Below are 25,238 nucleotides of genomic sequence, written 5' to 3'. Positions count from 1 at the left end.
AGAATCAAACCGGCCGATTTATAAAACGAATTAACGTAGCACGTTCCAATCGAATCGATCTCGATTAGAAATTTCTGAGTCCGGTTCGTGCTTCTCTCTAACATTTGCTTTGGGGATTGTTTCTGTAACTCTGTTGTTGATCCAACAGAAAAAGCGTACAGAGAAAGAAAGAGAAACAGAAATTGGACTTAGTTTGAAATTGGCGTCATCTTAGAGACTAATCGATTTCGTCTATACTTTCTCATCGAAATCTTTTGATTTGCTTTATTGTTGGATTCGATAAGTGGTAATAGATGGGGAATTTGTTCGTGAAGAAACCACAGATCACGGAGGTTGATCGAGCGATTCTCTCTCTTAAAACCCAGAGGCGCAAGCTCGGTCAATATCAACAGCAGGTTTTTGATTCTCACTTGTTTATCTGAATTTAGGGGATTGATTTTGATCGAATTTTAGGTCCTTTTATATTTTTTTGAATTGAAATGCTTAATCGTATAGTTTTGATTCATTCGAAATCCTAATTAGTTAAAATCTCCCAAAGTCTAAGGAACAGTGAATTGATTGTTAGTACTGATGAAAAAACCTCCAGCTTTGAAGTTCTTTAGCTTATTTCTTATTTTAACTCATCTTCCTGATTTTTCCTATATTAGCTTGATAAAGTTATCGAAGCTGAAAAGCAAGCTGCAAGAAACTTAATCCGAGAAAATCGAAAGGACAGGGCTTTGTTAGCATTGAGGAAGAAACGGACGCAGGAAGAGCTGTTGAAGCAAGTAGATCAATGGGTCATCAATGTTGAACAACAAGTAAGTCTATCTCCTACTGCTTTAATTTTGTGTTTATTTTACGTCTAGTATCATCTCTGTTGATGCACAATTGTGACTTTTGAAGAAACCTAATGAAAGAGACGTATATTCAAACTTTCATTGTGACTCAGTTGGCAGATATTGAACTTACGAGCAAACAAAAAGCAGTTTTTGAGAGCTTAAAGCAGGGTAGCAGTGCTATTAAAGCGATTCAAAGTGAGGTGGATCTTGATGATGTTCAAAAACTTATGGATGATACCGCTGATGCTAAAGCGTATCAAGATGTGAGTCAATTTTTTTTTTTTTTTTCTGTATCGTGTATGTGCTGCGTTTGTATTCACTGTTGTTTTTCTGTTACAACTTTTGCCGGCATTTATATTGTCTCGATCTCGTCTAGCTTTGAAATCCTCTATAAGTAGTCAAGCTTCTGTGTTTGAGTCTATAACATCTTTGGATGTCAGGAGCTGAATGCTATATTGGGAGAGAAACTATCAGCAGAGGATGAAGAAGAGATATTAGCAGAATTTGACAACCTAGAAAGCCAGGTATGTTTCATGTGTCAAAGGGAAACAATCGTGCTTATTATCATCTTTAATATAGGGAGAAAGACTCATGATGATGTATGTTTTGTTTATAGCTTATTGTTGATGAGATGCCTGAAGTGCGGACAACGGAGTCTCAAAAATCTGAGAAGCTGGATCTTCCGGATGTGCCAACACATACACCCGTCGCTTCCAATGCGGAAATCACACCAGCTGAATCCGCCGACAAGAGAAAAGGTTTTTTTTTTTTTCCTTTCTTCTTCTTCCCCTTGTGATGGTATTTTAGAATTGCAAGAACTAAACTTTGGACATGTTTTGTTTGGTCTGTTCCTTTCCCGATGCAATTCTCGAAGAACCTTTGCCAGCTTGAGGTAGAAGAAACTGATCAACACAGCGACTTTTATCATTCTTTTAGCACCTTTTTCTTTGATGCTCTTGATGTTTTCTGTATAATCTTGAAGTCTCTGTCATTTGTAAAGAACAAAATATTTCTGGAATCCAATTGTATGTTCGTCGAAAATCCACACCACTAACTACTTTTTGGTATAATGGTCGTAAGTTAAATGTGAAAGGTTTCGGATTTCAATGATGAAAATGACAATGAGTGTAACAACATCTATTATATTATTGTTATTATCTAATCAAACAATCAAAAGAAACCAAATTTGTTTTTCCCATGTCAAAAACTCATAACAATCTTTGCCTCCATTGAATCTGAAACTGCTCTTAAATTAATTTGTTTGGGAAAGCTGTTTGGCTTCGATGTCCTTGAGCCTGAGAGTGACGGCTCTCTTGTGTGCATCTAGACCTTCGATTTCAGCCATAGTCGCCACATATGGACCGAGGTTTCGCAGACCTTCCTCTGTCAAGGATTGTACAGTCATGAATTTCAAGAAAGAGTCGAGAGAAACACCACTGTACATTCTCGCATATCCGTATGTTGGAAGAACGTGGTTAGTCCCGCTTGCGTAATCTCCAACACTCTCTGGAGTCCACGGCCCCATGAAAACCGAACCTGCGTTCTCGATCAGTCCCTCCCATTTCTCAGCGTCTTTGACATTGATGATCAAATGTTCGGGTGCATACAGATTTGAGAAATTTATTGCCTGGAGGTATTAAAAAAGCAAATGGTGATCTTTACGCATGCTGTTTTGAGATAGTAACAGTAAGTGTGAGTGTGACCGTAAAGAGAGCGTACCTCAATCATATCTCGAGCAAAAACTGTGAAACTGTGACTTAGAGCTTTTGAAGCAAACTCTCCTCTAGGTAGGCTTTTGCACTGCTTGGCAATTTCTTCTTCGATGGCTTTGAGATTTACACCATCGCCTACAACAACAAGAACAACTTGACTATCTGGACCATGCTCAGCCTGCAGAGAAACCAACAAAAGAAAAAAAAATGTACAAGTTAGCAGGTTCGATAATAAGAAAAGAAATAAGGCAGACACAAACTCATCCTGATGTGTTAAACTGAAAATGTTCTGTAGATTGAAAGAGAAATTTAGCTTTCTTTTTATGCCCAGTGAGAGAGGAATATACCTGAGAAAGCAAGTCTGCTGCAATGTAAACTGGACTAGCATGTTCATCAGCGATTACTAGAACTTCTGAAGGGCCAGCAGGCATATCAATCGAAACCATTGCCTCGCTGTTCTGAAGTAAAGAAAAAAAAAAAATGAGAGTAAATCTCCGATAAATCATAAACTCCTTTTCGTTTCAGTTTTCTTGAATGATAAAGAGTAGTCTAGACAAGTTAGGACCACAAGTAATAGAGGAAAGATATCGGTACTTGAAGAATCATCTTAGCAGCTGTAACATACTGATTCCCAGGACCAAAAATCTTCTCAACCTGCCATAATAACCAAACGAAATTCATGTGCGATTGGCAAAATGTCTGATATAAGGTACTGAAGTATATTATACCCTGTTTATACCTTAGGACAAGAATCTGTCCCCCAGGCCATGGCAGCTATAGCCTGCAATGTCAAATGGAAAGTTTTAAGAACCTTACAAATAAAAAAAAAAGATGGCCATCATGAAAATATATGTGAAAAGGCAAACACAGACACACCTGCGCTCCACCAGCTTTAAGTATGTGAGTTACACCAGCCCTCTTAGCACAATATAGCACCTCCTGCATCAACAACATAACAAACCATCTTTCAACAAAATTAAAAAAAAAAGCATAACGAACCCATCAGCTCAGCAGCAAGATAGATAAAAATGTGAATAATAATACTCCCAGAAAAACGAAAAAAATAGCTGGAATGCTACCTTACATATGCTTCCTTCTTTATCTGGTGGAGTTGCGAGGACAACTGTTTTACATCCAGCAATTTGAGCAGGCTGAGAGAGGAAATAAGGAAAAAGAAGACCAGATTATGTCAGAATTACAAGAAGAATGAAAAGATAAAAAATAATATTAAACAGGAGAGAGCTTACAATTGCAAGCATCAAAGCGGTGGATGGCAAAACAGCTGTTCCACCAGGAACATAAAGACCTACAGACCCAATAGATCTTGACACTCTTTTACATCTGACACCCTAACATACAAAAAAAAGTTGAAGATTATTGTGAAGACTTAAGTAGCTGATAGAGGGTAATTGAATCGACTTACTTTCATGTTCTCAACGGTTTTCTCAGTTGACTTTTGGGCCAGGTGAAATGCATATATGTTGTCATATGCAACATCAAACGCTTCTTTTACCGCGGGGTCAAGCTTCATACAAAAAAAAGCATTCATACAGAGAAAGGAAATTCATTTACTACACATGAAAGAGCATTGAATCAAAATTCTTAAATATACGGTGTTAATAATCAACTACCTCAGGAATAGAAAGCTCGGACACATGTTCCACCACTTTATTCAGTTGAACTTTGTCAAATTTTTCAGTGTATCTGGAATAGAAGCAGTTAAAATGTAATGAAGAGCGCTCATGGGAAGAATGAAACTAAAGACAATAAAGAGTCCATTGAAATAGTAAAGAACCAGTCACTTACTCTTTGACAGCAACATCTCCTTTGCTACGAACCGCGTCAATGATTGGGTTAACCTGATATAGTATAATGTGAGCGAGATTGAAAATTGCAAACCAAGAAGAAGAATTTAAAGGGTAGGGGAAAACTTACAGTGGTGAAGATAGATGAGAAGTCAATGCGAGGGCGTGCCTTTAAGTTTTCAACTTGGGAAAAACTAAGTTGAGATAATCTGTAGGACTTCATCGAGCAATTAACGTATCCTGTAAAAAAGCAATTGAGCGACAACACTTGGTTGAGCAAAAACGGAACTTGAATCTCATAAACCCGAAAATTCAAGCCTAGAATTTGGGGAATAAAAAAAAATCCAAATCGACGAATCATGAAATTCGCACCTTTCCTCGAAGCAGCGTGAGTGGAAAAAGAGAGACGAGGCGAACATGGAAGGGAAAGACGAGACAGATCCAATGACATTTCACCGGTGTGTGTCGCCGGCGAAAATGAAAGGAATTGATGAATTTTGTCTGACCTTATAATTACACGTGTCAGTGATGTTTTTTTAAGTGGAGTATATAACATTTCCGAATGCTATGCTAATATGCATTGTCGAGGGCCCATTTCAAATTAAAGTGATCCGGCCCTTCAAAGACCCATACTTTCTTGGCGATCAAGGTACACACCTAAAGTAGACAAGGACGACTCGAGAGAGGAATCAGAAGAGAGCTTCGTCTCGTTGTGATCCAGCTGTTTAAGCGAGAGAAAACAGATTCGTTCGCTTGTCCCTCTCTCTCTCTCTCTCTCTCTCTCTCTCTCTCTCTCTCTCTCAGCTACTCGTTTTTTCTCGGTATGTGATCACGCTTCTGAATCGGTTTTAGTCTTGTTCCCGATTCTTCTACTATCTTGATTTGGGGTTTTATGATCGGAAAGTTGGTTCTTCTTCTTCCTCCTTTATTCTTCATTCGTTCTCGCTTTTACTTTCATGATTCTCGGTATGTTTTTCCTTCGGTAGAATTTGATCTTCCACGCTTGCAGCTCTCATCATCATTGTTTCTCTACTCGTTGATGAAATCTTGCATGTGCATTTATTAAATCAAGAGATAGGACTTGGTTGTCGAAAGCCTCTTGTCTCTACAATCAAATCCCACTTTGAGATACATGTTATTAGACGTTTTGTACCACTTGATTTGTTATTACTCTCTCACACCTATGGTTTATTATCTCTCTTAAATCCGCTTGTCACGCGAGGTTATCAGGCGATCTTCCCTCCTGTGATGAGATGCAGCACCTTGGGGGGTTAGTCGTCACAAGGTCTCTGAGATTTCAAGCTTCTAAGTTTAGAGCTTTGTTGTTTTTGGCCATTCGTAGAGGTCCTAGTGGCCAAAAAAAAGTGAGAGATGAAAAGAAGTATAGATGCATGGAGAAAGACCACAGGAAAAACATGTCAAAGAATTTGTCAGTTCTTAGTAAATGTTATTAAGGGTTCTGATACTAATTAAAGATACCAATTAAAGATGTAAGCTAACCACTCCGATTGTCAATCTCGTTGAGACGAAGGTTTAATTTCTACATTGAGATGACCTAAGGTATGATTTGATCTACGCTCATCAATTAAGAATTAACATGAGTTTACAAGACTCATCCAGTTTCAGTTGTTCAATTATTTGTTGTTTTCCCAATTCTCTAGTCTTTTCAATAAAATAAAAACTATATATATATTTTCTTACGATTTTTAAACATTCTTAAAAGAAAAAGAAATCCCTTTTATTTTTGTTAAAGATTTAATTAAGTGGGTGTAATCAAGGAAAATTTCCTTTTTTCTCAAAATAATAAAACGAGTAATATAGACGAAATAAACCCTCTAAAAACCCTATGACGGTCTCATAAAAGCTAATAACCATCTGATATTCTGATTGATGATGAGATGAATTCTAAAAAATCTAACTTCTGAAAGTTTGGAAGAACATGGAAGATTCAAAAGATCCCTGTAATTTCGTTAGCGTAGAAGCGGAATTGAACCCGGAATCAATCCGACAATGGCTTTCTATTGTAAAAAACGGGAAGAAGACCGATAAAGGAACTCGACGGTCGGATATCTCGACGAAGGTGAAGAAGCATCTCTCGGCTCTTGGTTGGGTTTTCGCTTACTATCCGAGACGGAACAAGCGAGAGTTGCGTTATAAGTCTCCCAACGGAAGGTGGTTCTATTCTTTAGCTACAGCTTGTTTGAGTTGCGTCGATCATGAAGACGACTCGACACAACAACAACAACAACAACAAATCCTTTCCAAATCTGACTCGTCTTGCTCTCCGATTAAGCTCTCATTAGTTGAGGATGTTTCGAAGAAGACGAGGAAGAAAAGAAAAAGATTGGAGGATTGCTATGTTAATCGCTCAGTCCCCAACAACGAAGAGACTCTTTCGTGTGCTTCCGTCAAAATCCTTCCTAATGTGGATGTGTCGAAGAAGAAGAGAGCGAAGGATTGTGATACGGCTGCGTTTCATGCGAACGAAGAGAAGAATCGTTCCTCTGATTTGATGAATGTTGATGTAATAAACCAACAAGTAAAGAAGAGGACAAGGCAGACGGCTGCTGCGTTAGATAAGGGCGAGGAAAGGCCGAGTTTTGGGAAATCGCTGAGGAATATCTTACAAGTGATGGAAAAGAAGAACAAAATGTGTGAGAAAGAGTCTGTAAGGTTCTGGAGAAAAGATTGTGGCCCGGAAAAGAACTGTGATGTGTGTTGCGTCTGCCATTATGGTGGAGAGTTGCTTCTTTGTGATGGTTGCCCATCAGCATTTCACCATACCTGCCTCGGTTTGCTCAGTATTCCCGAGGAAAAGCTCTGGTTCTGTCCTTGTTGCTGCTGCGATATCTGTGGATCAATGGAAACATCAGGAAACAGCAAGTTGATGACTTGTGAGCAGTGCCAAAGAAGATTCCATCTCAAGTGTTTGAAACAAGTGCCTTGTCTTGTTTCTTGCAGAGGCTGGTTCTGCAGTAGTCAATGCAGCAGAGTCTTTAACGCTCTTCAGGGCCTCCTAGGTCGCAAGATTGCAGTAGGCGACGAGGATTTGGTTTGGACTTTGATGAGAGCTCCTAATGATGAAGAACACTATGATGATGAACAAATCTCCAAGCTAGATTCTGCTGTTGAGATACTTCACCAGGGATTTGAGCCTTCAAAAGATCCTTTCTCTGGGAGAGATCTCGTCGAGGAACTGATATTCAGGAAAGACGCAACTGGTGTGGGTCGCGGCTTCTACACGGTTTTGATTGAGAGGAAGAATGAGCCTATTACGGTGGCGGCAATGAGAGTTGACAAAGATGTAGCTGAAATCCCTTTGGTGTCGACATTGCCTCATTACAGGAGAAGTGGGATGTGTAGAGTGCTTATGGATGAGCTGGAGAAGCAACTGTCTCGAATGGGAGTTTGCAGATTGGTCTTACCGGCTGCAGCAGATGTTGTAAACACTTGGACTCAGCGGTTTGGGTTCTCGGTAATGGAAAGTTGGGAGAGGTTGGAGCTTGTGAAGCATGGGATGCTTGATTTTGTTGGTACTGTGATGTGCCATAAGTTTCTGATGCATAGAGAAGACTCTAGAGAATCAAGCCTCACGGATTAGGAGTGGAAAGAAGTCTTCGATTTTTTGTTTCTGATGTAAAGATTGATTCTACTGGATATATAGTAAGAAATCTTGATGTGGAACAACAAAGCAGATAACTTGTACATCTTTTGTCTATTATTAGATGCGGGTCTCCTTATTTAATCAGATAGGATCCATCATTTTTCTAACGATTGTAGCGATTGTATAAATATGGCCTCAGACATTCCCATCAATCACAGATGGATAGAGACGAATCTAAGGCTCATGCCGATGAACTAGAAGCTATCAGCTCATTTGACCTGATATTCCAAGATTGATCTAAACAACTTTTATTGAACAATTTCAAACTATATTGCAAGGTTAGGAGCTCACAATAAAAACAAGAAAAGATGATATCTTTACATTTATTATTACTACTATACATATACAAACTTGTTACTCTGTTTTCTTTTCTTGCAAATTCAAAAGGTAATTAGATGAATAAGGGAAGCACATTAAAAGTCTTGCACACCTTGAGAAGCACACAATTCTTAGAAAGCCTGTCCCATCGCTACGTCATTTGCCACTGCAATTGATAGCAAAGATTAAGCCAATAAGCAAACTATGAGCTTCACTTGGTAAATACACAATTAAAGGGGGAAAAAAAGTACGAGGACACAACACCTTAAGAACAGGCTCTCCTTTGTTAGTATTAGCTGATTGTTTTGCCATTTGCTGTATTTGAGCTTGTGCAGCCCTTCCAGCTGCAGACTTTTCAAACTGTTCTTGTCTGCGTTACATGCCAAAACAAAATCCATATCTACAAAGTTCAGGAACAAGCCTAGCCTAAAATAAATCCAATCACTAGTTTTAATTCATTTTAACTGAAATAGTTAAGATTTTGCAACATAAAATAGTCAATTTCAACAGATGCGATTCGAAATCGGAAAAAAAAAAGAAGAAGAAGAAGAAGAGAAAAGAGAGGAAACCGTCGCATAGCAGCTTCGGCGGCTCTGGCACGAGCTTCGGCGGAGGCTTGTCTCTCTTCTTCCTTACGCTGTTGCTTTTGGGCTCCGTCGAAGCAACTGAAGCAACCCATCGCCTCGCCGATCAGAGATTGATTGACCTCTTGGCTTCGATTCTGTTGCTTTGCTTTTACCAAGACAACGCAGGTGGGAAACGCGTATTCTGCCAAAATGGGCTGCTTTTTATGTTGTGCTATGTTTATGGGGCTTTTCATTACATTCAATAACTTTATTTATTTTAGGGATAAACCCTTCAAAATTTTAATTTTTTTTTATAGTTTACCTATTTTTGTTGATAAAAATTTCAATTTTGTTGCTTTTTATTTTATTTTAAACTCTATGATTATGGTCTGATTCAAGAACTGAAAACAAAGACAGCTTTAGGTTACAGTTTTTACAGCTTCAAGTTTCTCTTTTTATATACATATGGATATATATCTCATACTTTTCTTCGTACAACAGTGTCTTTTTCTTTTTTGAACAAAAGAAATTAAGTTTGTTCACAAGTCTGAGTGCAGACCAGAACTACAGCTTCTTGTGTCCGAGGAAGACGATGATTTTTCTGTCCTGTATCTAGAAATTATGAGCCTCGCCATATTCTCACCAGCCACTGCACTTGTCTCCATTGTGCTAGCTGCGTTTTCAAAAGCATTCACATAGTACAAATGATGATCATCCAATATGAACGGTGCAAAAACTTCAGGCGCGTGGTACTTGGGATATGCACCCCAGTCTATGCGAACGGTTTCGGTTCTCGCACTGTTTTGAGGAAGAAGAACGACAAGCTTTAGTGAAACTGAAGAGAGATCTAAGTTAGTAATCAATCTGACATGGTTTGAGTTGTAACTACCTGAAGAGTTCATCAAGCAATAAATCTGATGCAGGCTGCCGCGTAAATATCTTGTATGTCATATCTGTTTCGCTATATTTCCTTAGAATCGAGATGCTTGAGAATGGAATTCGAGGATCTTCAAGAGTTCCCACCAAAACTGGAACATCCGAAACCGATTTTATCCCAAAATATCCCTTTATTTAGAAAGAAAACATCAAATATTAGCTTTGGAGACAAACGATATCATCATCACCAACTTCCACAGTGATTGACACTTACCGGGTTTAAAAGTCCCCTCACGAAAGTTGCGTGCGTGTGCTGTAATTCCCTCTTGGGAATTGAGATCGCGGGTGAGAACTGAATATCCACCTCGTCTAGCGGTGTAGAAACTACTGTAATATCACACTTGAAGCAGTTTCCTTTTGTGGAGTTAAGCTCGTAATAGTTACCGTGATGTGAAATGGAATCAATTTGCTCGTTCAGGTGTAATGTTACATCTGAATGATTGATCAGTTTTGCAGCCATCTGCCAGTTCCCACCTTCAACAGACCATAATCCTCCACCTGAACCAGCCAAGGAGACTGCACCAGCTAGTCCACTGATGAGTACACTTTGTCCATAGTTTATCCTAGTAATAACCTGGAGACGACAAAATGAACAAACAAAAAGTTTGTACTACGAAGATTTTTGGCAGTGATTGTTAAAAGACAAGAGTTATAAGTTGACATTAAAAGTTTTGTTATAGTTTATATCAAATGTAATTCCTATCACCAGAATGCATGTCATGCAGAGGATCATGTCAAAAATAAGAGATCAAACTGAGTTCAGACAATGAGTAAGCTTACGGTAACTAGCTCGTTGACTAATAAAGGAGATAGCTGAGCTTCAGATAATTTCTCCTGTAAAGTCAGCTTTGTGAGATTGTACAGGCCCGACCATTTAAGCATCCCTTCAACATTGTCGAAGACAGGTCTTGATTCTAGACTCTCATAGTACTTCAAGAAATTACCAACTGTATTCTATATCCATGAAAATACACCAGTTAATATACAAGAGGATCACACACACAGTTACACACTAAAGCAAAATTGAGTCACTGTAACAAAAACATCTCAAATTTACACAGAGTTGACAAAACGATCGTTTTGGTTACTAGCAAGTATAAATAGTTTACAAAACTAGTTCTTGCAACTTCACGCTATATATAATTCTATTAGATATGAAACATTCCTTTACTCAAAATAGCCAATTCTGAAATCAAACATTCTACATTTGCTCATACAACTGTAAATTCACGAAAAAATATCTCAGTGGAAGATAAGAAGAATTACCTCAATGAAGCTACTCATTCTCAACAGTGAAAACCCGTAACGCACGAATATGTACAAATCATTCACCCAAGAGACGATCTTATCCACAAACGGAAATTTGATACTCGAACCGAATGTCTTGAAGATGAACTTATTCCCATCCCAGATTCCGAGAGCGCAGGATTCTTCAATCGGCGTCGGCAATCGAACCGTCAAGTTGAACCTCTCCACAAAATCTCGAGCGTGGTAGTTTTTCGGGTGCAGAATCGAACCGCCAGCCTCGAACGTATCACCGGAGACGGTAACGGTCCTCATGCGCCCACCGACTATCTCGTGACGCTCAAACATCAGAATCCGGGCTCGATCCAAGTCGCTATAAACAGAGTAGTTACGGAGGAAGTGAGCGACAGATGAGCCTCCGATTCCACTCCCGACGATACATACAGTCGGAGGAAATTCATCCTCGAGGGTCCTGGAATCGCCGGAGCCAGAGAGAAGAGTCGGCGATAGGAGAGCGAGGAGAAGGGAGATTCCTATCGGAGAGAAATTCATTTTTAATTCAACTAGGATAGAATCTGCGCATTATTTTAATTTATATATTTTAAATATTTTCTATTGAATTTTATGTTTGCTATTAATATATTTTTATCTAAAATATTTATATTTTCTTCGATTTTTTCTTGATAATACATTATATGTAATCTTTTTTACAAGTTGTATTAAATAGTCTCAATTTTTCTTCAATTTTTATATTCTTTTTATTCTAATAAATCTTACTAATATAATACTTGTTAATTTCTTAATTTATCATTTGATTTTTTTGGTTATATATATTTTATTGATTCCATCTTTTTTATTATTTAAAAAAAAACCATAGATGACATTTTTATGTGGATATCTTTCTTTTTACTATTATTTTTACTAACTTTTATCTTTTTAATTATTTATTAAATATGATTTGTGTTTTATAATTTTATTAGTTAAATTTTTATATAATATTATTTGAAACTTTTTAACTTATTTAGTCTCATAATTTTTTTTCACTTGCATTAAAAATACATTAATTTTTTTAGTTTATAAATAAATTTTAAAACATTTTTAAAAAATAGAGTTGTACATTTAAAAAGTCTTGTATTATATAATATATATAAGTTTTTATATGTTTAAATTAAATTTGAATTTCATTCTAATATAAATATATATAAATATTTATTAATGTGCTTTAATGTGTTTTGATGTAATTTAAAATGTTTTAATATTTTTAATATGTTTTAATGTGTTTTAATTTGTTTGCTTTAAAAATAATTAATTAATTATTTTATTAATGTTTAAAAATGACAAGTGGCGCTCTCTCCAACGCCAAGTTTTATATATAAGATTCCTGACTTCGTCTCTATTACTTAGGCCTAATTAAATCCTATAGTCTATACACTATAGTGTAGTATTATTATTTCAGTGTTTTTTAAAGGTGCAAGTGTACTAAGAAATTAAAACAGTAATCGCGTCAAACACTTAAAAGTCTTTTTTTTTTTCCTGTCAAGAGACACTCACAAGTTTTAAAGATCAAAATTCATCTTCAATTCATCCTATTGTTTTAGAATGAGAATAGTTGGAATTTTTTTAGATTCAATAATTTCATAGTAACAATTGTGGTAGACTGGTAGTTGTGTACCAAGTCTTTTGATCGTAACTCGTAAGTTAACAAGGCGTTAAGAAAATAAAGTTGTGGTAAGCTCGTTTTGTTTCAGTTATTTGTTACTAACTTTTAACTAATTTTCGAAAGATACTCATTTGGTAAATTTGGGCCTACCACAAAAGGAGAAACTTTGTGCCGGCCCTAAAAATAATCAAACGTGGGGGCTTATTTGTAATTTCGAAAAGTTTCCCACAACGTAAATTTAAGATCGAATCGAAAATGTAATTTGCCGGTCAAAGTGACACAAGGGCGGCAAAATTGTGCAAAATTCGCTTACTAAGAAAAAAAATCAAAAATTTCGAACCGGACTTTTCTCAGACGATGTCGCGGCGAGGCGGTGGCCCTGTGACAGTGTTAAACGTGGCTGAGAAGCCCTCCGTGGCGAAGTCAGTGGCGGGGATTCTATCCCGTGGAAGTTTCCGGACTCGGGAGGGTAGGTCTCGGTACAACAAAATCTTTGAGTTCGATTACGCCATCAATGGCCAGCCATGTCGTATGCTAATGACCTCCGTCATCGGTCACCTGATGGAGCTTGAGTTCTCTGATCGCTTCCGCAAGTGGCATTCCTGCGACCCTGCAGATCTCTACCAAGCTCCGGTCATGAAACACGTTCCCGAGGTATTTCATGTCCCGTGTGTGTTATTGACCTCTAATTGTATGCGTAATTTTGGGTAGTTAGTCAATGCTTCTCTAATTAGAAATTGTTCTTGACTTATTGCTAATTGCAACTGTACAAAATGGGACCATGACCTTTGATTCGCCATATGATGGAGTTGCGTGTGCTGGGTTTCAACTTTTGTTTAATTCTGGTTTTGAGCGAGTTAGGACAAGAAAGATATTAAGAAGACATTGGAGGAGGAAGCAAGGAAAAGCGATTGGCTTGTGCTGTGGCTTGATTGTGATAGGGAAGGTGAAAACATTGCATTTGAAGTTGTAGATGTTTGTAGAGCTGTTAAACAAAATCTTTTTATACGGAGAGCTCACTTCTCTGCGTTAATTGACAGGTAGAGAAGTCATGCCCGCTTTATTTCATGTGTTTTCTCTTGCTCACTCTACTTCAAACTGTGGAACCTAGTCTAATGGTGTGTTGGGATTGGAATTTCTAGGGAAATTCACGAAGCAGCTCAAAATCTCAGAGAGCCTAATCAATTATTTGCTCAGGCTGTAGATGCTAGACAAGTGAGTTTCTCCTGAAGTCCCTGTAATGCGTATGCGTTAATATTCTCTATAAAATTTGTATTGACTAATTTTTTTTTTTTAATACTTTAGGAAATAGACCTACGCATTGGTGCTTCTTTCACTAGATTTCAGACTATGCTGCTGAAAGATCGGTTCTCTATTGACTCCACGGGTGGTGAGGAGAGAAGTCGTGTTATAAGTTATGGTCCTTGTCAGGTTTGATACCAGTGCCAGTAACTATCAGAACTATCACTCCCATTATGTATATCAGAGTCAGGTTATGCATTGTTTTCATGCAGCTTAAATTGATATTTTTCTGCTTCAACTGCAGTTTCCTACACTCGGCTTTATTGTAGAGAGATACTGGGAGATCCAGGCACATGAACCAGAAGAGTTTTGGACAATCAACTGTTCTCACGAATCAGAAGAAGGCCTTGCCACCTTTAATTGGATGTACTTTTATCAACTTCCAGGCGTATCGTTGTTTCCCGGTCTATTGTCCTTGAATTTGGCATTGATGTAACTTTTATTGCAGGCGTGGTCATCTATTTGATTATGTTTCAGCTGTCATATTATATGAGATGTGTGTCCTGGAACCTACTGCCACTGTGAGTACACAAGAAACATCTTTACCATCTGATACTGCATCTTCTACTTAATACGTGTGTCCCTTTTAATCTCCTACCAGGTAATGAATGTCCCACATCCAAGGGAAAAATTTAAGTATCCTCCTTATCCTTTGAACACCATTGAACTTGAAAAACGCGCTTCAAGATACTTCCGCCTGAGTTCAGAGCATACTATGAAGGTCTGAACGAGTATTAGATTGGTTCACATAAGTTTCCTATCAGTTTTTTGGCCTATTAGGACTGCATGTTTTCCAAAATATTTTAATTCCTATTGTATCTTCGTATAGTTTTCTGCTTTCTTGTAGATTGCTTGGCTTTTAAAATGCAACTAGATCTTGCTGTTTATGTTTAATAACATCAACAATGTCTGGATAGGTGGCAGAAGAGTTATATCAGGCTGGTTTCATCAGCTATCCTCGTACAGAGACCGATTCTTTTTCGAGCAGGACCGATTTACGTGTGGGTAACTTTTCTCATGAGCCAATAAGGTTAATTTGGAGTTTATGATTTACTTTGATGCTTCGGTTGTTAGTCTCTTAGGATCTCTAGTTGTGTCTAGGCTATGGTAGAGGAACAAACAAGACATCCTGCATGGGGTCCATATGCACAAAGACTATTAGAGCCTGAGGGGGGGCACTGGAGAAACCCTGGGAATGGTGGTCATGATGACAAGGCTCACCCTCCCATTCACCCAACTAAATTTTCAAGCGGAGAGTCTAACTGGAGCAGAGATCACCTTGTAAGTATAGCAGTCAGTTTGGTTAACATACCCAAGCATAGGTATGATATTGTTTTTTCGTTGGAGCCAACGTTTTTTTTTTTTCACTTTTCCAGAATGTATATGAGCTAGTTGTCCGCCATTACCTAGCATGTGTTTCCCAGCCAGCAATTGCTGCTGAAACTACAGTTGAAATTGATATTGCTGGCGAGCGCTTTTCTGCATCTGGGAGAGCAATATTAGCTGTAAGACTTGTTACTCGCTTCTACAGTACAGTCTTGATCTCTGTGGTTTACGCTGTAATGAAATGTAAAGCTGCTTTCATATGAGGGTGTTTCTCTGTTTTGGTAGCGCAGTAAAACTTATACAACGGGGAGAAAATTTAGTGATTAGGTGGTATTGCTGCTATTTGGCTTATAACTTTGGAGTGGGATGAGTTGATCAGTGCTTGATTTTTCTTTGTGTGACCAGAAAAATTACCTTGAAGTGTACCGCTTTGAATCGTGGGGAGGTTCAGTGATTCCAGTATACGAAAAAGGGCAGCAGGTTTTTTTTGGCTACCCTTCTACTTAGTTCTTACAGCCAGAACAATCAAATACGATTCTGAATGTCTGGTAATGTGCAGTTTATCCCAACACGTTTGACTCTTGATTCAGCAGTAACAAGACCACCACCGCTATTGAGTGAAGCTGACTTACTAAGTTGTATGGACAAGGTGATTAAAACCGTCTTGTTTGCCCCTCCTATCACGGTGGTGTTTGCATATTTTTGTTCATTAGTTCCTACATTTCTCATCCGATCATGTTTGTAACTATTTATTATCCGACCTTCTTGTGAATGGTAGGCAGGCATTGGCACGGATGCGACAATGCACGACCACATAAAGAAACTCCTTGATCGGGGTTATGCTACAAAGGATGCTAATACGCGGTTTTCTCCAACTAACCTGGTAGCTGATATGATACTCAACCTTTCTCATGTTTCCCAATGTCTTTTGTTGATTCTATTCATATCCACACATATATACTAGTATATGTGTGGATATAGCTCAACCTTAAGAGTGTATTAGTAAGTTTGATTAGTACTATTCATATCCCCAAGAATTATTCAAAATTTGTTTGTGTCCTTCAGCATTAGTTTTAGTCGAAATATTTTCGGTGAAGTAAAGGGTGATCTTCTTTAAGATCAAGAACATTTTCTGAATTTGCTACTCCACAAGAGTACATGTTGATTAGTGGATGCGAAACGTGTGTTGATTTATCAGACGGAATGCCTTAAAAATTACGCAGCTCATATTCTAGGTCTAGTCCACAGAGCATATTGATGTTAATAAATGCCTAAACTTTAGAGTTAGGAACTGCTGTGGTCATAACTCATATATAAATTTGTTTACTAGACCACATCAGACTGGTTGGTTCCTAGGATAATATATCTCCAAATTTAGTCTATACATATGATGTTACTGTCGTCTGGACTCGGAACTATATAAAACATCTTGATGAACTTTATTTGCTGGAGCTATAGCAAAACTATAATGGTAGTGATATCTTAGCTCTAAACTATATTAAACATCTGAGTTAGCTTTATTTGCTGGATTTATAGCAGAAGAATGACGATTGCCTCTCCCTGGGATATATTTAATTTACCTCTCTTTTTAGGCCTTTATATTTCTGTAAAATGTTTATAAAGTTACCTTACTGTTCTGATCTGAATGTACAGGGCGAGGCGCTTGTTATGGGATATGATGACATGGGGTATGTATAAACCTGCATGTGATACAATAACAATTTTTCCTCATATCTAAAACAACTTGGAGGCTCCTTAATGTGGCTCTCTACCATATTTCCCTTGTAATTAGAGGAAAACTGAAGAAGAAATGTTTAGTCTTTATATTAAGGGCCTATCTATTTGGAGAGACCTCTTTGTATCAATATCATGCTGGAGAGCCTCCTAAGAATTTGATGTGTTCTTGTTGCCAATCATTTTATGTCAGGTATGAACTTTGGAAACCAAATCTCAGAGCCATCATGGAACATGATATGAATGAAGTTAGTGTTGGCAGCAAGACTAAAGCTGAAGTTCTTCAAACTTGTTTGCAGCAAATGAAAGCTTGTTTCTTAGATGTGAGTGAGCTCTTTTATATTAATTATTCGTCTTTTCTCTATAGGCCAAATCTGTTTTTTTTTTTTTTTTTTTTTCTCCTGAAGCTGCTGGTAATGCAGTAGGCTGAAACTGAAGGCCATGATTATATCTTTGTAACTCACACAATTAATTCCCGCAGGCAAGAGTCAAAAAAGCAAAGCTCCTAGAAACAATGACAATTTTCTTTGAAAGGTGACTCATTACTTTGCTCGAGTACTGTATAGTTTAAGTCTTTTTCTGTCATAATAACACTGTCTGATACTGCATGTGCAGATCTAACAACACCGATGAAGGTGAAAATCAGACAGCTGGTGAAGTTGTCCGGCGATGCAACCTTTGCCACGAATCGGATATGGCGCTCAGGAAGAATCGGGTAGATATATAATCTGTCAAAAAAAAATTTTTATGTGGAATATGAATTGCTCTTCCCCTTCTTGTTAATGGGAGTAACTACCTAAACAGTTTAATCCCCTATCTTTTCAGGATGGCAATTTCATGGTTGGATGCATGAGTTATCCTCAGGTCAGTATCTCACAGCTCTTTACAGAACGCATGAATTATACTTTTTTCTCTCTGTATTCATACCTTATTTCTGAAAAATTATTATGCTATTCTTATAATTTGCCATTTCAGTATTTTTTGTGTGTGTGCTATTCTTGCTTGCATCTATTAATATAAAACATTCGCCAATTATTCAGTGTAGGAATGCAGTTTGGCTTCCTGGACCTACATTGGAAGCATCTGTGACTGCTGATGTTTGTCAATCTTGTGGTCCAGGTACCGCCCCAGATTTTTCAGTAAAACAGTGAACAGAAAATCGACATGGTGAAACCTTAGTCTTAATAGTTAAACCGTGCAATTTTTTTCTGTAGCTCCCGTCTACAAGATACGTTTCAAGTTCCGTCAGATTGGAATTCCACCAGGCTTTGATACTAATCACTTAGGTATGCAGATTTTTTATACATTTGGAACCAACTCTGTGCTTATCTTTGTATGGCTCACCATGTCAGTTTTGTCGCTGATTACCAGTTTGTTTCATTAAAACCAGGCTGTGTTGGTGGCTGTGATGACATTCTTAAACAGTTGATAGACATATGTGGAACTGGATCCCGTTCTCAAGGTTAGTTCTCCGTAGTTACACAATACGTAGTTAGACCAAGCAGTAAAAGAAATTAGCAGATTTGTATATATTGGACATCACACAATTATTCATTCATCATCTTCTGTCCTAAATAAGAATGCAAGAACTTTTAGTATGGCGCAGCTTGTGAATAGTAAAAAAGAAATTGAATTGATGATTTATTCTTGTAGCAAGGACAGCTCCAGGTGCATCCTCAAACAATTTCCAAGGAGGCAACATAAGACAGAATAATACCTGCATACACTGTCAACAACGAGGACATACTTCTGCTAATTGTCCCTCACGAATTTCAGGATCTCGAAATCCGCGTCCTACTACTGGAACAAATCCGGGAAACGGTAATGATCCTTTTTTAGCAAACAAAGGTCATCTCATTTCTCAATGAGCTTTTGCTAGTATATACTAATCATGCAAATCGTCTAGATCAAATCTTCCTTATGAACATGTAAATAATATTTGAGAATATTGCTGTCGTCGTAATGCAGATGAAACTACAGTATCATGTAACACTTGTGGAACACCATGTGCTCTTCGTACAGCCAACACAGAAGCTAACAGGGGAAGGAGATTCTTCTCATGTCCATCACAAGGCTGCAATTTCTTCGCGTAAGAATCCATGACTAGTGATTTTTCCTATATACATCTTTTTCCCCCCTTAATAAAAACATCAAAATCGCCTTTTATAATGCTTGTGACAGATGGGAAGATAGCATCAGCAACGGAAGTGGGAATGCAACAGCAGGTTCTAATAGCGGCGGAAGCGGTAGACGAGGCCGTGCTCGTGGCCGTGGAAATAGAGGCGGCCAAAGCGGTGGAGCACGTGGCGGCGGTGGAGGACGTGGCGGCGGTGGAACAAGCTTCGTCTCTGCAACTGGGGAGCCAGTGAGTGGTAGAAGGTGCTTCTCATGTGGTGATCCTTCACATTTTGCTAACGCTTGCCCTAACCGTAACTCTAACGGTAACTTTTAGTAAGCGACTTTACTTACTATATTTAGTACAGTACGTTCAATTACTGTGAATCCAATCAATCATAATCCATCCATGGACTTAAACGGTAAGAAAACGTTTAATGCTGTCTTTACTAGAACCAACTTTTTTCTTAATATATGTTTTTTTTTTTCTACTTTGCAATTCTAGTCGAGTAATATAGTACTCTCTAACATTGGATTTCGTTTTTGGTCAACACAATGGATCATTTAATTGGATCATTTTAATTATAATTTCATACGAAATTTATCGATGTTTTGTGAAGTATACTTTAATGTTTCATAGTGGTTAGGTTTATAGTTGTTTCTTTTTGTTTAGTGACCATTACAATAATTATGAACGGCCACTTTTGCTCTGGAATTCATGATTTGCGTAGATCACGGTTAGCTGGATTTCTCAGATATAATAATTCACGTGCTGTACTGAATCGTGCCCACCAGATTATATCTAATCTCTAATAATTTTTTTAATTAAAGTTATTATGTGGTAGCGAGTTAATGTGGATATTTCATTTTTTTTTCTTCTTTAATATATCTCCTCTTCGTCTTCGCCCTCGAGGGATATGATTTTAAATCAATGATTCGAGTCATATTACACCCTTATTAGTACACCATGAATGTTTGAAAGGCATCTCTTTTCCTTTTCTTCCAACAAGATTTCAAAATAATGGAGAAGATCATTGTAAAGACGACTTTTTTTTTCTGAAATAAAACGAGTAAATGTCCTAAATATCTAAACTTAATTTACTTTTTCTAATTCATACATCTCGTGGGTTTGAATAAAGTTATAGCGTTATTTATATTACATGCTAATTTTTGTTTTCTTTCATACCTTATTTATAAACCTATCTCTGTCCAAACTTTATCTTGAGTGTGTTAAACTGTTAATAAAAATCATGGTTAGAATTTGGGTTCGTCTCCTGAAAATTACTCAAATCAATGCGATATCTTAGTGGAAGGCTGATGGAGAATTTTTTTTACCTAACTCGATCATACACTTTTATCTGTATTGGAATCAACTAGTATAATCTAATGCTTTTGAGACACAATCTAATGAATGATCCTAGTTTCTGTTTTGCTTTTGGCGTTTTGGCGTCCCAAATCCCAATGTAAATGAGGTAATACTTTACTATAATTGAAATTTGATTACCTCATAATACTTTACTATAAATGAACTCGTGGTGGTACAATGAATTTAGAAGATCTATGCATTAACCCATCCATATATGTAAGCTTTTCACAAAAAATAACATTTTACTAATGATTTTCCTAAAAACATTTTTTATATTTATCTAAAATTTTATGGTATTATTTCTATTTAATATTAACTAATTAGAAATATTTTCACATGATTTAACAATACCTACCAATACGTTGAGAAAAATATAAAGCAAAATCAAATCAACTAATTGATTAACAAAGACATTTGTGGTCTTCACCGACGGATCTATTATGTCGTCTACTTTTAGCTGAAAATATAAAAATAAAAAAGAAGGAGTTGGCTACACTTTACTGAAAATGAAACATGCATGATTTTTTTGGGGGATGAGACATGTACGATAATGACATTAAATGCAATACTACTACTCCAGTATAAGTACTGATAATTAAAAACATAAATTAGGCGTTAATTAATGACAAATTCAAAGAAGGAAGTTAAGGCTGAGGCAGAAAAAATAAATAAAGGAAAGAGATTCTTTTGTTCGGTAAAAGAGAATGCATGATGGCGATGTCCACTATTATTCCCTCGTGCTTAATTAATTATTTTCCTTTTCTTATTAGAAGGAAAAAATAAAAAGAAAAAGAATAGTCATGATCGGATCATGAGGTAATCAACGGTGCAGATTCATTCAAACCAGAGGACACAAAACATCTCTCTCTCCCACTTTTCTCCCGGAGACAGTTAACGTGATTCGCTCTTTCCCCTTTGCCCAAGAGTAAAACGACAAGCCAGAGACGCACACGAGAGAGAGAAATAAGAGAGATTTGTTACTAAGAGAGAGAGAGAGAGAGAGAGTGTGTGTGTGTGTGTATCGCGGAAGTTTTGACCGTGGATACGAGAAGAATTGAAGGGGAAAAACGGGAGGAATCGTTTTGCTTGGATGAAACCTACCGGAGGAGGAGGCGGAGTCGCCGAAGTCGAGGAAGCAGTGACGGTGGCCGATGCGGAGGGTTCGGCGTTAGTAATCGTCGGTGTAAAGCCCGACGAATGGAGCCGAGAGGTGCTTACATGGTCTTTGGTGAATGTGGCGCGTCCTGGAGATCGAATCGTTGCTCTTCACGTTCTCGACTATTCTCTTGGTATATAAACCCTTATTTCGCTTCGATCTGAGATTTTTGTTTTTGTTTCTTTTTTTAATGTTTGTTTTGTTTTGTCTCTGCAGAGGGCTCAACGTCGCTTATTTCGCTGGTTAGGACTTTTGACACTATGCTTGGTGTATATGAAAGCTTCTGCAACTTAAAACAGGCAAGTTTTCTCAACGCTATTTTGCTTTTTTCAGAAATTTTCGTAACATTTTAAGTGGACATTGCTCTTTTTTAGAATGGGAATTTTGAGGATTAGTTTACTGATTCGATGGATGTTGTTATTCACAGGTAGATTTAAAGTTAAAGGTTTTTCGAGGGAAGTCAGCTAGGAAAGTTCTTGTACAGGAAGTAAAATCGTGTGGAGCAACAAGTTTAATTGTAGGTTCCTCTAGGAAACATCACACAATCCGTTCATCAGCTTCCTTAGCAAAGTATTGTGCAAGGAATCTTGCCAAGGATGTCTCAGTTTTTGCTGTTAAGAGTGGCAAAATTATGTTCCGCAGAGTGCCTAACAACAATGGTACGTTACGAATTTAGTTTCTGATATTGATGTGGCAAATTTTTCTGATTTGTGAATTGTTGATGGCTACCTGGGTAGTTTGGTTTGTTCTCTCTCTTAGATGTATCACTAGATTTTCTTTAAGAAAGTTTTGTGCTTTGCAGGTGCAGATGGTCCACACATGAATCTTCCCTCTCTAGTCTGTGGATCACCCAACATTGCTATTGAAGCGGCAAAGATTGGAAACAATTTTAGCCCTGCAAGAACGAGCTCACGCTGGACGAGAACTAGTCGCACTTCATCATTACAGTCTACTGAAAGCTCAAGTGTAGACAATTCATTGGCTTTAGTGCCAATTCAAACAAATGAGAGTGATTCAGGTTCCCTTGAGCCAGGACCAGGTTGGCATTTTTTTCGGGGGCTTTACTCTAATCGAAAAAGCTGGACCAAAGTTTCTGCTAAGAGGGCTGTACTTCAGTGGGTTTCAAGGCTGCGGGGTCGGAATTCAGCAGATGTAATATATCTGGATAAGAAACGGAGTGATTCTGGTTGTGATGAAGATTGCTCTTCTAGCATCGATGGTGAAGATGTGTCATTTTCACGATCTGGTTCAGAGCTTATGCAGTCTCCTCTTTCTCCCTGCATTGGATCAAACATCATTCCGGAAGAGCTGGAGGGTCTACATGAAAAATACTCTTCCACATGTAGATTATTCACATATGAGGAAGTTTTGTCAATGACCTCAAACTTTGCATCCGGTATGTCTTTTTCCATGTTCTAATATGGGTTTGGTTTTGGTCTGACTTGATTTTCATCCTTTGCTTATGGATACATCTTTTTCTGTTTCCAGAGAACTTGATTGGAGAAGGTGGTAATAGTTATGTTTATAGAGGAGACCTACCAGATGGGAGGGAACTAGCTGTCAAAATATTGAAGCCTTGTCTGGATGTGTTGAAGGAATTTATACTGGAAATTGAAGTCATTACAAGCGTACATCACAAGAATATAGTATCTCTCTTTGGTTTCTGTTTTGAGAACAATAATTTGATGCTAGTGTACGACTATCTACCACGAGGAAGCCTTGAAGAAAACCTTCACGGTATGTAAAAGACATTTGATATTCTCTCTGGATTCTCATACAGTCATACTAGAGATTTACTATCTTGAGTGTTCTCATTTCTTGATTCAGGTAATAGAAAGGATGGAAAAAATTTTGGCTGGCTGGAGAGATATAAAGTGGCAGTTGGTGTTGCTGAGGCGCTAGACTATCTACATAATACTCATGATCCAGAAGTGATTCACCGGGATGTGAAATCTTCTAATGTTCTTTTGGCAGATGATTTTGAGCCACAGGTACTGCTACATTTCAATCTAAAACTGAGTTCATTTATAGATGCAATGAAAAAATCTTACTGAAGTTTTGTGATTGACACTGAAATAATATACTGGTTCAGCTCTCAGATTTCGGATTCGCCAGCCTGGCTTCAACTGCTGCACAGCATGTGTCGTGTGGGGGTATTGCCGGAACGTTTGGGTATCTAACTTGCATATTTACACCTTCCCTTAAAACCATCATCACTCCATCAATCATTCTCTTACCTTTCCCTTTTTTAACAGTTACCTAGCACCAGAGTACTTCATGCACGGTAAAGTAACCGACAAGATTGATGTCTATGCTTTTGGTGTTGTATTGCTCGAGCTCCTATCGGGTAGAAAACCAATCTGCGTCGACCAATCTAAAGGCCAGGAGAGCCTTGTCTTGTGGGTAAGCATAATTGTCCACAGTTTCACATTTTTCTACTACTTCATACCGTTATTATGCGATTTTGCTATGTCTACAAGAAATGACTAAGTTGTGTATCTTTCCCAGGCAAACCCAATTCTAGAGAGTGGGAAGTTTGCTCAGTTAATGGATCCAAATCTAGAAACTGATAACAGTAATGATCTAGTCGAGAAACTATTGTTAGCTGCTACACTATGCATCAAACGCGCACCTCATGACCGTCCACAAATCAGCCTCGTAAGCTATATATATATCTCTATCTTCTCGAGCTCTCCTTTCTTTGCTATAAATCCTTAGTCTTTGCTTCTCATTGCTCTGTTTTGGGATCTTAATTTAATTAATTTACAGGTCTTAAAGATCTTACAAGGAGACGAAGAAGCAACAGAGTGGGGAAAGCAACAAGTCAGAGCCTCAGAAGATGAAACCGCGTACCTGACAAACATAGAATCACACATAAATCTTGCATTGCTTGATTTGGAAGATGATGCAGCTTCTGATAGTAGCCCTGAAGCTAGTAGTATCTCCGTTGAGGAATACTTGAAAGGGCGATGGAGCCGCACTGCTAGCTTCAACTTTAACTAATAGTGCTTTGCTAGTTTAACTGTGGGAAGCCCTGAAAATCCCGAGAATTTGAAGGTGTAAGTTGTGTAAATTGTTTGAGGTTTAAATGACTAAAGAAACTTGATTAGCAAAGAATTTTTGAGGTTTCAAACGCTTTATATGTAAAAAGTCACTCTTGTCCGTTTCTCATCGAAATTCCCCATAATTGTTAGATTTCTCCAAATATCGATTGCTACCTATAGCTACAGGTACGTTTTTCTCTTTGATCTTGCTTCCGATGAACAAAAACCTCTTTCATTTAGAGTGTTTTCTCATCATCTCTGGGTTTTGTTATTCTACGAATACGTCTAAGAGATTGTTGAATTAGACATCAAAGGTCTCATCCATATTTTTAGATAACGGCCAAGTTTAAATAGTAATGTCTACTGTTCAAAAAAGAGATCTACAATTCTTCACTCGTGTGATGTCGCGTTAAAATATTTCATTTTGCTGATTACAGTTTTACGTTATCTTCTAGATTTGAGATTAAA

General features: G+C 37.7%; 7 protein-coding genes across 8 annotated transcripts; 4 read left to right on the top strand and 3 right to left on the bottom strand.

The window, feature by feature from the left end:
- Positions 1-74: 74 nt before the first annotated feature.
- On the top strand, positions 75-1,865 carry LOC18012073 (vacuolar protein sorting-associated protein 20 homolog 1). Of its 2 annotated transcripts, none has more exons than XM_024151296.1 (6): positions 75-395; positions 648-800; positions 932-1,084; positions 1,262-1,345; positions 1,438-1,579; positions 1,687-1,865. In XM_024151296.1, exons 1-6 carry the CDS (start codon positions 294-296, stop codon positions 1,710-1,712), a joined length of 660 nt encoding a protein of 219 aa, XP_024007064.1. In that variant the 5' UTR covers positions 75-293; the 3' UTR covers positions 1,713-1,865. The 2 variants fall into 2 exon arrangements, with proteins under 2 accessions (XP_024007064.1, XP_006394232.1); XM_006394170.2 differs by having other exon boundaries at positions 1,696-1,854.
- A 36-nt stretch (positions 1,866-1,901) lies between these two features.
- Positions 1,902-4,856, bottom strand: LOC18012072 (histidinol dehydrogenase, chloroplastic). The gene is made up of 13 exons (XM_024151295.1): positions 4,711-4,856; positions 4,469-4,578; positions 4,340-4,392; positions 4,165-4,237; positions 3,957-4,058; positions 3,781-3,882; positions 3,613-3,684; positions 3,410-3,472; positions 3,273-3,314; positions 3,128-3,187; positions 2,881-2,991; positions 2,541-2,711; positions 1,902-2,448 (listed from the first exon to the last, which is right to left on the bottom strand). Exons 1-13 carry the CDS (start codon positions 4,787-4,789, stop codon positions 2,074-2,076), a joined length of 1,413 nt encoding a protein of 470 aa, XP_024007063.1. The 5' UTR covers positions 4,790-4,856; the 3' UTR covers positions 1,902-2,073.
- Positions 4,857-6,277: 1,421 nt separating this feature from the next.
- LOC18011890 (increased DNA methylation 1) lies at positions 6,278-7,939 on the top strand. Its single transcript, XM_006394168.1, has one exon. The coding sequence runs from the start codon at positions 6,278-6,280 to the stop codon at positions 7,937-7,939; it is 1,662 nt and encodes a 553-aa protein (XP_006394230.1).
- Positions 7,940-8,234: 295 nt separating this feature from the next.
- On the bottom strand, positions 8,235-9,106 carry LOC18011889. Its single transcript, XM_006394167.2, has 3 exons — positions 8,890-9,106; positions 8,585-8,690; positions 8,235-8,486 (listed from the first exon to the last, which is right to left on the bottom strand). The coding sequence occupies exons 1-3, from the start codon at positions 8,997-8,999 to the stop codon at positions 8,472-8,474; spliced, it is 231 nt and encodes a 76-aa protein (XP_006394229.2). The 5' UTR covers positions 9,000-9,106; the 3' UTR covers positions 8,235-8,471.
- A 179-nt stretch (positions 9,107-9,285) lies between these two features.
- On the bottom strand, positions 9,286-11,619 carry LOC18011710 (farnesylcysteine lyase). The gene is made up of 5 exons (XM_024151851.1): positions 11,089-11,619; positions 10,603-10,776; positions 10,037-10,396; positions 9,776-9,951; positions 9,286-9,684 (listed from the first exon to the last, which is right to left on the bottom strand). Exons 1-5 carry the CDS (start codon positions 11,617-11,619, stop codon positions 9,426-9,428), a joined length of 1,500 nt encoding a protein of 499 aa, XP_024007619.1. The 3' UTR covers positions 9,286-9,425.
- A 1,390-nt stretch (positions 11,620-13,009) lies between these two features.
- On the top strand, positions 13,010-19,644 carry LOC18011829 (DNA topoisomerase 3-alpha). The gene is made up of 24 exons (XM_006394165.2): positions 13,010-13,381; positions 13,589-13,767; positions 13,870-13,942; positions 14,033-14,158; positions 14,274-14,395; positions 14,478-14,550; positions 14,631-14,750; positions 14,947-15,030; positions 15,131-15,310; positions 15,406-15,534; positions 15,761-15,835; positions 15,915-16,004; positions 16,134-16,238; positions 17,009-17,043; positions 17,283-17,412; positions 17,571-17,623; positions 17,705-17,804; positions 17,915-17,953; positions 18,130-18,208; positions 18,304-18,375; positions 18,480-18,551; positions 18,743-18,910; positions 19,058-19,178; positions 19,271-19,644. Exons 1-24 carry the CDS (start codon positions 13,085-13,087, stop codon positions 19,539-19,541), a joined length of 2,793 nt encoding a protein of 930 aa, XP_006394227.1. The 5' UTR covers positions 13,010-13,084; the 3' UTR covers positions 19,542-19,644.
- A 1,803-nt stretch (positions 19,645-21,447) lies between these two features.
- LOC18011639 (proline-rich receptor-like protein kinase PERK10) lies at positions 21,448-24,895 on the top strand. The gene is made up of 10 exons (XM_006394164.2): positions 21,448-21,859; positions 21,943-22,025; positions 22,154-22,385; positions 22,529-23,122; positions 23,215-23,463; positions 23,554-23,717; positions 23,819-23,898; positions 23,982-24,129; positions 24,235-24,384; positions 24,496-24,895. The coding sequence occupies exons 1-10, from the start codon at positions 21,661-21,663 to the stop codon at positions 24,727-24,729; spliced, it is 2,133 nt and encodes a 710-aa protein (XP_006394226.1). The 5' UTR covers positions 21,448-21,660; the 3' UTR covers positions 24,730-24,895.
- Positions 24,896-25,238: the final 343 nt, after the last annotated feature.

Source organism: Eutrema salsugineum, unplaced genomic scaffold, assembly GCF_000478725.1.
Source record: "Eutrema salsugineum unplaced genomic scaffold, Eutsalg1_0 scaffold_6, whole genome shotgun sequence".
NCBI classification, from domain to species: domain Eukaryota; kingdom Viridiplantae; phylum Streptophyta; class Magnoliopsida; order Brassicales; family Brassicaceae; genus Eutrema; species Eutrema salsugineum.
Note: the sequence above shows the minus strand (reverse complement) of the source record. Positions and strands in the feature narration are given on the sequence as shown.

What these genes read in the sequence shown, in the direction of transcription:
- LOC18012073 (XM_024151296.1), top strand. Translation starts at nt 294, where the DNA reads ATGGGGAATTTGTTCGTGAAGAAACCACAGATCACGGAGGTTGATCGA. An exon ending in TCGGTCAATATCAACAGCAG is followed by an intron (nt 396 to 647) that starts GTTTTTGATTCT and finishes TTCCTATATTAG; the next exon opens with CTTGATAAAGTTATCGAAGC. An exon ending in TTGACAACCTAGAAAGCCAG is followed by an intron (nt 1,346 to 1,437) that starts GTATGTTTCATG and finishes TTTTGTTTATAG; the next exon opens with CTTATTGTTGATGAGATGCC.
- LOC18012072 (XM_024151295.1), bottom strand. Translation starts at nt 4,789, where the DNA reads ATGTCATTGGATCTGTCTCGTCTTTCCCTTCCATGTTCGCCTCGTCTC. An exon ending in AAACCGTTGAGAACATGAAA is followed by an intron (nt 3,883 to 3,956) that starts GTAAGTCGATTC and finishes TTTGTATGTTAG; the next exon opens with GGTGTCAGATGTAAAAGAGT. An exon ending in TTGCTCGAGATATGATTGAG is followed by an intron (nt 2,449 to 2,540) that starts GTACGCTCTCTT and finishes TAATACCTCCAG; the next exon opens with GCAATAAATTTCTCAAATCT.
- LOC18011890 (XM_006394168.1), top strand. Translation starts at nt 6,278, where the DNA reads ATGGAAGATTCAAAAGATCCCTGTAATTTCGTTAGCGTAGAAGCGGAA.
- LOC18011889 (XM_006394167.2), bottom strand. Translation starts at nt 8,999, where the DNA reads ATGGGTTGCTTCAGTTGCTTCGACGGAGCCCAAAAGCAACAGCGTAAG. An exon ending in GCCGAAGCTGCTATGCGACG is followed by an intron (nt 8,691 to 8,889) that starts GTTTCCTCTCTT and finishes CATGTAACGCAG; the next exon opens with ACAAGAACAGTTTGAAAAGT.
- LOC18011710 (XM_024151851.1), bottom strand. Translation starts at nt 11,619, where the DNA reads ATGAATTTCTCTCCGATAGGAATCTCCCTTCTCCTCGCTCTCCTATCG. An exon ending in GAATGAGTAGCTTCATTGAG is followed by an intron (nt 10,777 to 11,088) that starts GTAATTCTTCTT and finishes TCATGGATATAG; the next exon opens with AATACAGTTGGTAATTTCTT. An exon ending in TGAGGGGACTTTTAAACCCG is followed by an intron (nt 9,952 to 10,036) that starts GTAAGTGTCAAT and finishes TTCTAAATAAAG; the next exon opens with GGATATTTTGGGATAAAATC.
- LOC18011829 (XM_006394165.2), top strand. Translation starts at nt 13,085, where the DNA reads ATGTCGCGGCGAGGCGGTGGCCCTGTGACAGTGTTAAACGTGGCTGAG. An exon ending in TCATGAAACACGTTCCCGAG is followed by an intron (nt 13,382 to 13,588) that starts GTATTTCATGTC and finishes TGAGCGAGTTAG; the next exon opens with GACAAGAAAGATATTAAGAA. An exon ending in GTTCAGAGCATACTATGAAG is followed by an intron (nt 14,751 to 14,946) that starts GTCTGAACGAGT and finishes ATGTCTGGATAG; the next exon opens with GTGGCAGAAGAGTTATATCA.
- LOC18011639 (XM_006394164.2), top strand. Translation starts at nt 21,661, where the DNA reads ATGAAACCTACCGGAGGAGGAGGCGGAGTCGCCGAAGTCGAGGAAGCA. An exon ending in GCTTCTGCAACTTAAAACAG is followed by an intron (nt 22,026 to 22,153) that starts GCAAGTTTTCTC and finishes TGTTATTCACAG; the next exon opens with GTAGATTTAAAGTTAAAGGT. An exon ending in GGTATTGCCGGAACGTTTGG is followed by an intron (nt 23,899 to 23,981) that starts GTATCTAACTTG and finishes CTTTTTTAACAG; the next exon opens with TTACCTAGCACCAGAGTACT.